This window comes from Bombina bombina, chromosome 12 (assembly GCF_027579735.1).
Source record: "Bombina bombina isolate aBomBom1 chromosome 12, aBomBom1.pri, whole genome shotgun sequence".
Classification (NCBI taxonomy): Eukaryota; Metazoa; Chordata; class Amphibia; order Anura; family Bombinatoridae; genus Bombina; species Bombina bombina.
Genome location: NC_069510.1, coordinates 28,431,947 through 28,444,916, shown reverse-complemented (window position 1 = coordinate 28,444,916; position 12,970 = coordinate 28,431,947). Strand labels below are relative to the sequence as shown.

At 37.3% G+C, this 12,970-nt stretch overlaps 1 protein-coding gene across 1 annotated transcript in view; it reads right to left on the bottom strand.

Annotated features, from left to right (window-relative positions):
- NOTCH1 (notch receptor 1) overlaps nt 1–12,970 on the bottom strand; it is an 88,410-nt gene that overhangs the window by 236 nt on the left and 75,204 nt on the right. Inside the window, exons 21-34 of the mRNA XM_053695527.1 lie at nt 12,694–12,878; nt 12,377–12,509; nt 11,996–12,253; nt 11,801–11,913; nt 10,796–11,352; nt 8,979–9,389; nt 8,123–8,271; nt 6,706–6,922; nt 5,823–5,904; nt 5,556–5,721; nt 4,490–4,788; nt 3,012–3,159; nt 2,824–2,921; nt 1–1,651 (exon numbers count right to left, since the gene is read on the bottom strand). The exon at nt 1–1,651 is cut by the window's left edge and continues 236 nt beyond it. Coding sequence (XP_053551502.1) covers nt 224–1,651; nt 2,824–2,921; nt 3,012–3,159; nt 4,490–4,788; nt 5,556–5,721; nt 5,823–5,904; nt 6,706–6,922; nt 8,123–8,271; nt 8,979–9,389; nt 10,796–11,352; nt 11,801–11,913; nt 11,996–12,253; nt 12,377–12,509; nt 12,694–12,878 — 4,244 coding nt within the window. The 3' untranslated portion in view covers nt 1–223. The remainder of the gene's footprint in view (nt 1,652–2,823; nt 2,922–3,011; nt 3,160–4,489; nt 4,789–5,555; nt 5,722–5,822; nt 5,905–6,705; nt 6,923–8,122; nt 8,272–8,978; nt 9,390–10,795; nt 11,353–11,800; nt 11,914–11,995; nt 12,254–12,376; nt 12,510–12,693; nt 12,879–12,970) is intronic.

Here is a 12,970-nt window from a genome sequence, read left to right as displayed (position 1 = left end):
CTTTAAAAGTCTTAAAAAGAGCTTGTTTCAAATTTGTAATAAAAAATGGACACATAAATAAAAGGGCAGTGTTTTATGCTATACATAGATAAATAAATACTAAAAAAAATTCAGTTCTATGACATATAATTTTTTTTTTAAAAATCCGTGTTTATCCCAGTGTTTTCAAAATGTTTTTGTCCAAGCAAATGTTTTTTTCCTTTTTGTCCTTAAAAATGATAATTTACTTAAAAGCTTCAGGAATGTGACTGAGCTGAGACTGCATACTTGTAGGAGGGCTTGATATACCCTCAGACCAATCCGACATATTGGAATGAGGGGAGGAGCTTGACCATTGGTCAGGAGATTCCGGTGATGGCGTTAAGAAGGGATGATCTGGCACCTGGAGTTGATGATTCGGTGTATTGTCCATAGGGGAAGAGTAGCTGTGTTGAGAAGGCGGAGTCAAAAACTGAGTTGTTGTCAAGGACTGTGTTAGTGTGGGGGGTAGAGGGCCAGACATGATCTGGGTTTCTTGAGGCATAATATTGTGAATGCCATTGTTGGCTAAAGGCTGAATGTCCGACTGTCCCAAGTCACTGCTACAAAATGACTGACCTATGTGACTGCTGGAAGATGAGCTTGGGTTATGGTGCTGCTGATGTTGCTGTAGGGCTTGTTGTTGAAGTTGCATGTTGTTCTTCTGCTGCTGCTGTTGCATTTGTTGTATCTGCTGAGCTTGCATCAGATGAGGTTGACTGGCCATCCTTGTGTTGGGCATACCTTGATAGCTCATCAGCTGCGACAGAGATGTTGGCATTCCACTGTGCAAAGAGGTCATCAGACCGTGCTGAAGAGCTTGAGCTTGTTGATGTGCACCCTGCTGGAGGTTGTTTCTCATATACTGATTTTGGATCACACCATTTTGCAACCTTGTTAGCCAATCACACTGCCCATTCATAGCAGGAGCTCCACCTACAGTAAACTGCATGGGCCCACTGTTCAACACACCATTAGGACTAGACACTGCAAGATGGGTGAGACGAGGTGTCATCGAATCAAATGCCATCCTGTTGGCACCTCCCATTGTCATTTCTTGTTTTGTGGTCATATTCAGGTGGTTCATGCCTAAGTGAGAATCGGGCATGCTGGACAAATGATTCAGAGGCATTGAAGGAGACTGTTGGAAAGGAGATGTCATGAGTGGAGGAGAGGATACATCTGACAAGTACCCATGAGGGGACTCTAGAGAGTCAACTGGAGACAGAACTCCTGAGCTGCCAGAATCCATAACTCCAGCTTTTATGTCTTGAGATTTTTTCTTCCTTGCCTTTAGGTCTTTAGAATCTTTGCACCCAGGTCCCTTGGCACTTGGCTTGCGAGCCTTCTTCCCTTGCACAACAGGCTTCATATTCCCTATGTAGCCATTAGGGGAGCAGATTTGGGGTGACAGCGTTGGGGCCCCCAGTGATGCATTATGCAGCTGTGGGCTCCTCACAAGGTTGTAGTCATCCAGTAACCGAAGTATATCATGGTGGCTGCGTTCTTGTGCAATGTCACGAGGAAGCCGGTCCATATGATCTGTGATGTCTCGATTTGCATAATGATCCAGAAGAATTTTCACTGTCTCATAGCTGCCTTCTCTTGCTGCAAGAAACAGTGGAGTCTCCTCCTGCAAATGCAATGAACATATATGAATGTGGTCTTGTCTAATATACACTATTAAAGGGACATTAAAATCAAAGCGCTATCTCCTATAAAATGTTTTTTTATGAAAAGTAAAAAACTACTTTTTTAATTTGCTTTGATTTATTTTGTCATATTTGCATTGCCCCTGAGAGTCTGGAGTACATAACCTTCAAGGCACAACATGGTACACAGTGACTGCTTAATAAGTGAAAGGAACCCATTTATACCTGTGCCTATTTATTATCAACAAAACAGATAAGATAAATATACTGAAGAGGCTTTTCAAGGGGTTTGTTTTGCACTGCAGCACTTAAATGCTGATATACATCATTTTATGTTCCTTTCAAATGGGCATAAAATTCCAGACAGTAAAGTAAATAATACAGAATGCTTCAGACAGAGCTTGCCATTTTAAGCAACTTTACAATGTACTTTTTTTTTAGTTTATATACTTTATTATAGTTTTCAAAACCTAAAATACAAAACATACTTTTCATCAACAGGCTATAAGATGACATAAATGTCTTAAAAAAACAAATGAACTTATATTTCCTGTCAACTTTCCAATGTACTTCTATTGTCAAATTTACTTTGTTTTTTAGGTATCATTTGTTGAGAACCAGGCCTAGGTATATTCAGCAGCACCAATGTGCTACTGGAAGCTAGCTAGTGATTGGTTGCTGAACATACTTCTTGTCAATGGCTCACCAGATATGTTCAGCTAGCTCACAGTGCACTGCTGAGAATACCAAAAAAATTAAACAAATTTGATAAAAGTCGATGTGGGAAGTTGTTCAAAATTACACACTTTATCTTAGTGGTTTTCAATCCTGTCCTCAGACCTCCCTAACAGGCCAGATGTTGAGGATATCTGAACTAGAGCACAGGTGATATAATCAGCCAATTAGTAACCATGATTATCCTGAAAATCTGGCCAGTTAGGGAGAATTGGGGACTGGTTTGAAAACCAGTGCGCTTTCTGAATCATGACAGTTCTCAAGTACAAGTTTTTATTGTATGATCAAATCTGATGTCTACATTTGGGGATGTCTGATTTTTCAGGCAAATAAATCATAAATTTTACCAACTCTAAAAGTTTGCAATAATAAACGGAACATTCTGTCTAATTCTTGCTCTAGTGAAATCAAGACGTACCTTATTATTTTGCATATCCTTATTGGCGCCATTTTTTAGCAGCACGGCCGCGGCATCAACGTTGTTTACTGCTGCGGCCCAGTGTAGAGCAGATTTTCCTGTGGACATAAAAATAAAGAGAAAAACTTAGATTCTTCCCAAGAATAAAGCCTTCTGCACTTCGGAAGTTTACAAGCTGCATTATTTACCAAGCTCGTCGACTGCGTTCACATCTGCGTGACAGTTGATCAGCTCTTCCACCATCCCTTCTACCGCAAGTCGAGCTGCCAAGATTAATGGAGTTGTGCCATCATACATGCGGGCATCCAAATCCGTCGCCCTGTTTCGTATAAGAATCTATAAAAAAAAAGAAAATGTCACAAGGCATGAGTTACAGTTCTGCAACATTTAGTATTATTTATTATTAAATTATTATATTATTTATTAACTAATTATTACAGATTAGAAAATAAAAGTTCACACATCTAAAAATACACAAACACAAAGTTATAAAGAAAAAAACAACAACAACAACTCAAGCCAAACTGGCATTTTAATAAAATTCCTACCAGATATTTTTCTGGGAAATTGATTACAAATTCAAAGATTAATAAAAACTCTCTCCAGTTTAAAGGGACAGTCTAGGCCAAAATAAACTTTCATGATTCAGATAGAGCATGTAATTTTAAACAATTTTCCAATTTACTTTTATCACCAATTTTGCTTTGTTCTCTTGGTATTCTTAGTTGAAAGCTTAACCTAGGAGGTTCATATGCTAATTTCTTAGACCTTGAAGCCCACCTCTTTTCAATTGCATTTTAACAGTTTTTAACCACTAGAGGGTGTTAGTTCACGTATTTCATATAGATAACACTGTGCTCGTGCACGTGAAGTTATCTGGGAGCAGGCACTGATTGGCTAGACTGCAAGTCTGTCAAAAGAACTGAAAAAAGGGGCAGTTTGCAGAGGCTTAGATACAAGATTATCACAGAGGTTAAAAGTATATTATTATAATTGTGTTGGTTATGCAAAACTAGGGAATGGGTAATAAAGGGATTATCTATCTTTTAAAACAATAAAAATTCTGGTGTAGACTGTCCCTTTAACCTCGTTAACATGGAGGTACTTTACATATTTAAAGGGACATGAAACCCAAATTTTTTCTTTCATGATTCAGATAATTATACACTTTAAAACAACTTTCCAACTTTTGTTATTCATTTTGCTTTATTCTCTTGATATATTTTATTGAAGAAGCAGCAATGCACTACTGGGAGCTAGCTTAACACATTTGTAAGCCAAGATGCATGCAAGATGAGCCACCAATCAGAAGCTAGCTCCAAGCTACTGAGCCTACCTAGATATTCTTTTTAACAAAGAATGCCAAGAGAATAAAGCAAATTAGATAAAAAAAAGTAAGTTGGAAAGTTATTTAAAATTGCCTGCTTTATCTGAATCATGAAAAAAATGGGTTTCATGTCCCTTTAATATCGTGTTTAGGTGATATAAAGGCACCTTTCTGCTTTGAAAAATATCTCTTGATTTAATATTTTTTTTTAGTAGCTATGGATTCATTTACATTATTTGAGTATTTATTCCAATAGTTATTTCTTACATTAGGATTGGAAGCTACTAAATTTCAAGTTGCTTTATAAGCAGATCAAAATCTATATATCATTCAGCTTACCTGGAATACACCTTGAGCATCAGCAGCTACGGCCGTGTGAAGTGGAGTCCTACCCATGTTGTCTTGGACGTTAGAATCTGCGCCCGACTCCAGCAGTCGTTTTGCCGCATCCGCACGGGCATATCTTGCTGCCAGGTGCAGCGCTGTCTCTCCGGTACGGTCAGTCTGATTGTGCAGGTTGGCACCCTGGCCGATGAAGTCAGATATCGTGTTAGCAGAGGCATCTTCCTCCTCTTCGCTGTTTCCGGTTTCCAAACCTCCCCCGCTGCATGCCGCAATCATTAGCGGAGTGAATCCATCTGCATAGAGACAAAAAGCATGGGTCAAATGTAAGGCATTAAAGCAATGTCATTTTAAGTTTGAATCAAACAGGAAGAGCATTAGACGCTTAATTGTTGACATCTCTGTCACTGACATGACCCACACAAGCAAAAAAAGGTTTCCAGCAACATAAACAAAAAATAAATAATACTTTCAAAATTAACAAATTTGCATGCAACTAAACAAAGTAAATAATTTAAAGGGACAGTCAAGTCAAATTTAATTTACTTTTCTCATCAAATTTTCTTTGTTCTACTGGTATTCTTTGTTAAAAGCTAAACCTAGGCTGATTGACGGATTTTTAAAGTTGTTGAAGGCTGTCTCTTATCTCAGTGCATTTTGACAGTTTTTCACAGACAGCACTAGGTCATTTGTGCCACATAGATAACATTGTGCTCACTCCAGTGGAGATATTAATGAGCCAGCACTAATTGCCTAAAATGCAAGTCTGTCAAAAGAACTGAGATGAGAGGGCAGTCTGCAGAGGGTTAGCTATAAAATAATCACAGAGGTAAAAAGTGTATTAATATAAGCATGTTTTCTGTGCAAAACTGGGGAATGTGTAATAAAGGGATTATCTTTCTTTTTAAACAATAACAAATTTCAAGTAGAATGTCCCTTTAATTTCTCATCTAATTGTAGATGAAAAATCTACAAATATAAGCACCATACATTAATTCATCACGTGTGTATAATTTATTGATTTTATTTGTGGGGTAAAAATAAAAAAATAAAAACTTCTTACCCGGACCGCGCACATTTACATCCATGCTATCGTTATCAATCTCTCCCTGTGGAGGAGTAGGCGCTATAGATGGAATACGGAGGTCAGCCGCGTCCAGGTGTTGTTGAGTCCATTGTCTGTGGTCAGTTTGATCGTCAAGATCAGGAAGCATAACTTGATCTTCAAACTAAAAATTAAAATAAAGTGGATCATTTATTATTTACTGTTTTAATTACAGTAGTAAAAATTAATGTTTAAAACTATAAGTATGTAAGTTGCTCTTCTTACCCTAAACCTCTTGCTCTCTATTTCATCGTCACCCCATTCATTCTGGTTATCGTCCATCAAAGAGACATCAGTTCTTAAAGGTCTATAACAGAAAACATCACAATTACATGTAGAATAAATCCAATTACTTTTGAGTGACAATAATTAACCATAACATTTTAATGTGTAGTTAAAAAATGTACTTTATTTTGCAAGTTTTTCTCCATCTAATTTAGTTGTAAAAATTTTATTTTTTTACCTCCACTATTTCAGATGGGATTGAGTGTATTCTACTGGATTCAAAGCTCTGACTCAACAACATACTACACACTAATTGTTTAATCAGTGCAGGAACATTTATATTTCTCATTACTTTGCAAACTACAAAAGAAGATAAAAAAAAAGCACAAGGGGTATGTCCCTGGAATGCAAAACATAAACTTTGCTAACAAAAGTAATTGCTTCTTATTTTGTATGCAAATCTTTTGATTGTGAATATATACTATGCAAATGTACAAATAATAATAATAATATCTAACTATCTAAATAGCACATCATTTTAGCACGTAGTACAAAAAGACTGTTTATTCCTTACCAGCATTTTATAGAAAGTAACAATTTCACTTAGTGTCAAATGTAAAGAACATTTTACTAAATATAACATCTACAAAATTATTTTCTTTAATTGTTCGCGTGGTATATAAAAATCATATCTAAGATTAAGCATCCTGAATAAATCTAATGTTCTAATGAGGTTTATCATTTGTTCAAAACCATCTATCAGGAATCACATTCAGTTGGCAAGTCACATCACTTTCAAAATAAAGCAAGATAGGGTGTACGTCTCTATATACATAGGAGATTTGTGGATTAATTTACACAAGAACATGCAAAAAGTACTTACTTTAGACCCACGGAATCCTCTCCGAGTGGTTCCCGACGTTTTTTCTTGTTCGTTTCTTTCACATGGAAACCTTCAGGAAACCAAAGTTGACCATGTTCCCTTCTTCTTTTCTTCTTGACAATAACCAGGGCAAAGGCAAAGATTAGCAAGAATACAGCTGCTATCGTACCCAATACGTAATGAATCGTAGACGCCTTTGTGGGGAAGACCCTCTCACCTGAAGAACAAAACACATTCAGTAACTCCGACATCACAGCTGTATTTCAAACCAGCAACAGGACAGGAATGGATTGAAATTAGTTAATAATAAAAAAAAAAAGAGACAGCGAGTAACGTTTAGTAAAAAGAAAACGAAAAAAAAAAAAATCATTCTGAAAATAAGGTCATTTACGCTATTAATCAGAATTGCAAAATACCCTAAATTCTCTCTTGCACAAGGCGTTAGTACCTAGAGACAGCTTTTTCTTTACTCTTTTCACGAACGGGATTAATAAACTTCACATCACTACGCTTTCATTGAGCTGTTAAGACAGAGGATTTAAGGAAGGATTTTGAAGATGCAATCTCCAACACCTCCTGTATGCTATTGATCTTTTTTCCCCCTACTTCTTTTTTTTTAAGCTATTAATGATCTTGATATAAATCCAGTGACGGGTAAAAAGTGAAAAAGAATATAGTTTATTTGCTTACTTGAGTGGATTATGGTTATAAAATACCAATGTATGATTAAAGGGACACTGAGCCCAAATTTTTTTTCTTTCATGATTCAGATAGAGCAGGCAATTTTAAGCAACTTTCTAATTTACTCCTGTTATTAATTTTTCTTCGTTCTCTTGGTATCTTTATTTGAATGGAAGCATAGGAGCTAGCCCATTTTTGGCACCTGGGTAGCGTTTGCTGATTGGTGGCTGCATTTAGCCACCAATCAGCAAGAGCTACCCAGGTGCTGAACCAAAGATGGGCCAGCTTGTAAGCTTACATTCCTGCTTTTTCAAATAAAGATACCAAGAGAACAAAGAAAAATTGATAATAGGATTCAATTAGAAAGTTGCTTAAAATTGCCTGCTCTATCTGAATCACGAAAGAACGAAAATTTGGGCTCAGCATCCCTTTAACAATGCACAGATTAAACAATATAATTTTAGCATGTTTTAAAAATTAGTCTTTTCCATATACAATTGGTAATATTTTGGCCATTTCCTTTTGACAATTCAGTAGCCACTTATTTATTTATATATATATATATATATATATATAACACAAAGCCACAGAAATGTATTCGATTATAACCTTATAGAAAATCGAACTATTCTAAAATTGAGCTTACCCTCAAAGCAAAAGTATTTTTTTTCTCAACTTTATTTGTAAATTTAATTTTACACCACATTTATTTATTGGGGTAATGGAAGAAACTTACTATCTGCTGCTTCAATCTTGTAAGGTAGATTTAATTCACCGATAGAAGCCAAGGCGCCGAGGAAGGCGGCTGCTTCAGTTGCGCTGTTGAAGCATTGCGACGAATAGTGAAGGCATTGACGATTGTCTATTTCCAAGTATACGATTGAGCTGTGTGGCAAAGATAATAAAATTAAATGGAGAATAATTTATTATATGAATAATGCTTTGTTCTGTCTTTGAAACACACTGCAGTGTTAAGAACCACATGTATATTGGCTACGTGAAAGCCGTGTAAAATGTCGTTTGCAAGGTCATTTTTACTTTTATAGAGGATTATAAAACCAATTTTCATATAAAAATGTTAAACTACTATTGTTTTCATATAACCCTTTTAAGTGGGCTAAACACATTATTAAAATCAGGTCCAGAGCAGCAACGCACTACTGGGGGCTATCTGAACACATCTGTCAATCCAGTAACAAGATATGTGCGTAGCCACCAAGCGGGAGCTATCTCTGTTTATCTGTGTTTAACCTCTTTGCCACTATTAAACATATAGTTATATACAAACAATAGTGCAATGATAAAATGCTCAGATACATGAGAGTATGTTCTTTATTGTACTATGTCTTTTTTTATATAATTTTTAATTAAATGACATAATTGTCCCTTTTTTACTTCCAAGGTTATCAAATTTTAGTATAGAAAAAAATACATGTGATTATTCGAGATCACAAATTAAGTTTTTGAATGCCATAACATTAATATATATATATATATATAACGTGTTTAATGTATGCCATTTTAAATCTAGTTACAAAAATACAAAACAGTAAATAAATGGGAATAATATTTCCCTGGTTTTATTAACCTACCCCCTCACTTCCATGTGGTCCAGTTCCCTACGTTGCCGTCGTCCTGTCGAAGATACGCTAAAGATGTCCATGGGATTGGCGACCCAATCCGGAACGGATCTTTTAATGTGATGCTTCTTCAGCTCCTCGTTATTGCCATAGTACGGGTAAATCTTGTATTCCCCTTTGCGATCCTTCTTAAATACCACATTGGTGTGGAGCAGTCGGCTCAGCTCGCGCAGAAAGTTAATGGAGTTGTTTTTTAACTTTTCTGGGGGCATCAGAACCACCAGCACCAGTGTGCCGTCCGCTAGCTTCTCTGGCATGTTGTTGGCGCAATCCAGACCATCCCACTCGCACTCAGCATTGTTACAGCCTTGGTCACAGTTTCCATCCTGAAAGTGGTCTTTGCAGTATTGATCGTAGAGAGGACTAAAGAGAACAAACAAGTCACAGATTAGGGTTTGCTATTTTATGTCCCTTTAACATAAAACACCACAAAAATAAAATAAAGACAAAAGTAAAATACATAACCCATAGGCTAATATTAAATTGTCTAGTATATGCTTAATAAATTATCCAATTTGCATAGAATTCCAGTCCTGAGGGTTTACTAACAGGCCAGATTTTCAGGATATCTTAGCTACAGGGGCTGATTTATCAAGCTCCGTATATAAAGACCGCTGCTTCATAACTTGTTTGCCTGCTCTGAGGCCGCAGACAGAAATCAACTCGATCGGGTTGATTGACAACCCCTGCTAGCGGCCAATTGGCCGCAAATCTGCAGGGGGGCGGCATTGCACCAGCAGTTCACAAGAACTGCTGGTGCAACGATAAATGCGGACAGCGTATGTTGTCGGCATTTATCAATGTGCAGCGGACATTATACACCACATCGTATCATGTCCGCTCGCACTGTGTTAAATATACCCCACAGTGTATGTGAAAATCATCTGATCAGACCATAGTTACTAACTAGCTCTCACCCAAAGTAATCCTGAAAATCTGTCCGGTTAGTGTGCCCTAATGACTGGTACTGAGAAAAAGCACTGCCCAATATGAGTAATGCTACAATATGTTTGCGCAAAGCACATGAGACAAAGGACACTGACAGGTCTCTCCTTAGGGAGCAGGGGGGAAGGAGATGATTTTTCCTTCACAGCATTTACGAAATGAAAAAAAGGATAATAGTTTAATTTTTTTTATTATTTAGTTGCCAGTTAATTTATGACTTTTTCTTCACTTCCACAGTAAGATATTTTAATTGTTTCCTAAACAAATTGATTTTTATTCTGCATTCTAAAAAAAGACATTTAAAAGGCTTTTTTTGTAAAACAATTTCCTGTATTCCGAAAAATAAAATTATTTTTATATTTGTGATGCATATCAATTTCCACCAATAAAGCATTGGGAGAAGCACTGCTCATCAGCCAGTGAGCAGCGAGTCCTTAGGTAATCAGAAATGCACTTCCTGTCAGTCTAAACCTTAAAATAAACAGCTTTAACTTTTATTTTTAAAAATCCAAATTATGCATGCTATAATTTACTTTGTTCTCTTGGTATCCTTTTTTGAAAAAGCATACCTAGCTAAGCACTATACTCTATGAACAGTATTTTACTTTAACACTTTGAGGCACTGTGCAAGACTTCATATACATAAGTATGTGATTGGCTGATGGCTGTCATGTGCTATAGGGGGCAGGGGAATTAAAAGAAACTTTGACATTTGTCAGACAAATCTACTGTTTATTTGAAACTGACAGTGATATTGCATTGTCTTCCTATCATGCATTTGACGATTATGCAACGCTACTGTATTTAATAGTCCTTTAACTTACTTGCATTGAACCTCCACCTTTTGGCAGTCAAATCCATCATACAAGCAGCCTGTGTTGTTGCACTGGGGATCACATTTGTTGTCGTTAAAATACTTCCAGCACTGAAGAGACTGAGTGCAGTTCTTCCACGGATCGTTAAAGTTAAGAGAGCAGTCACCACCGTCCCAGTCACAAGCGTGATTGTTGCATATAGTGTTGCAGATCTTATTACCAGCTTGTTCTGCACACTGCTCAATCTCACACTTTTCTTTTATATTGGGTGGGATAATGGCTTCTCCCAACCCTCCAGCAAAGCTATAATCTAAGATATGGCAATAGAGGCCATTGAAATTCCTGGGACAGACACACTGAAAGAATGGTTCTTCTGATAGGATCTTGCAGGTGCCCCTATTGTAACAGGGGTTGGAATTACATGGACTGTTGACCGGGTACTGACACAATGGTCCATAAAAGTTTTCAGTGCACACACATTTGGAGGTAATGCAAGTCCCACCATTCTGGCAGCGAAGGTTCCCGCACGTGAGAGAGTCATATTCACAAGTGGCTCCATCAAAACTCTGTAAAATAAATAATTATCATTTTACTTACTGTACTCACTAACTCTAACAAGACATTACTTGCTTATTTAGCATCCAATACATGTAAAAAAACAAAAAAACATTAGGACATATCTCAATTTTGCTACATTCTAGTGTAAAATGAAATTACTTTTATTTTAGTTTGTGTTTAGTCATAAAACTGTACCCCTGTGCCACTCTCTAGGTAGGGATACACCTGCTGAGCCAAACAGGAGCATGTATATTTGCGTATGCTCTAATCACTGGCCATATCCTCATGTGAAACAGAATCAGAGTGTTACAAGAGTGCAATTTAAGGTTTTACACTCTTGAAGGAAAGAGTTTAACACAAGGTAATGTAGTTTAATTCATAAAATATGTGCTTATACCAAGTCTCCTAAAACAGAAATCCTCAACCAATCTAAAATGAGAAATTTTCAGTACTTACATGTGGACACATGCAGATAAAGCCACGTTCTGTGTTACTGGCAACGGCGCAAGTCCCTCCATTTTTGCAAGGTTTGCCTTTGCAGCCATCAATCACAGAGTCACAACGTCTCCCTAGAAGATACAAAGAAAGGTAAATTCTGAACATCACGTCATCAATATGATACCCAGCAAGAGGTTTATGAGTGTTGTTTACCTGTGAAACCCTGCCTGCATTCACATCGGTAGTCATTAACCAGCTGGATGCAGTTCTGTGTTCCGCGATTATCACATGGGTTGGACAGACATTCATTCACATCTCCCTCACAGCGCTCCCCTACAAAGCCTGGTGGGCAGATACAGTTGAAGCCGCCAACTCTGTCCACACATTTGCCGTTGTTAAAGCATTTGGGCTCCAAGCTGACTACATCGTAGGATGGAATGCAGTCATCCACGTTGATTTCACAGTGAACGCCTAAAATTTAATTTTGATCTATAAGCACACATTGCATTCATTTTCCAGCAACACACTCCAGATTGTGTTCCAGTACAATCAAAAGGTGTTCATCTCCATCTTTTTTAACACTTATTTACATACCTTGGGTTCCTCTGGGGCAAGAGCACTTGTAAGTATTTATGAGATCAATACAAGTTCCTCCATTCTGACACGGATGGGACAGACATTCATTAATCTCTTCTGAGCAGTTCGTTCCATGATAGCCAGCCACACACTAAAGGAAGAAAATGAACAAATTGAGCTATGTGACATCTCCCATAGTGACCCAAGTTTTTTTTCTTCTTCTTCAACACACTTTGATTATTATGATTAGCCATGTTGAGAAGTAATTTTTTTTTTTTTTTGGCGAGTTATTTACAATGATGGTAGAAAACTGCTAAATGACCAATTATCCATACCTCACAAGAATAGCCTCCCAAATAGTCTGTGCACGTGGCTCCGTTCTGGCAGGGATTCGGAGAACATTCATCCACTTGTTCCTCACAGTAGCTGCCAGTGTACCCAGCTTGGCAACGACAGTAATGGGTATTGCCAGAGTCTATGCACAGGCCAGAGTTCCTGCACAGATGAATGGAATCCACACCTACACAACACAGAGAGAAAAATGTTAACAAGTGAACACATATTATTATAATGGATACAACGTATTCCAAATACCCCCAACAAAAAAGGCGC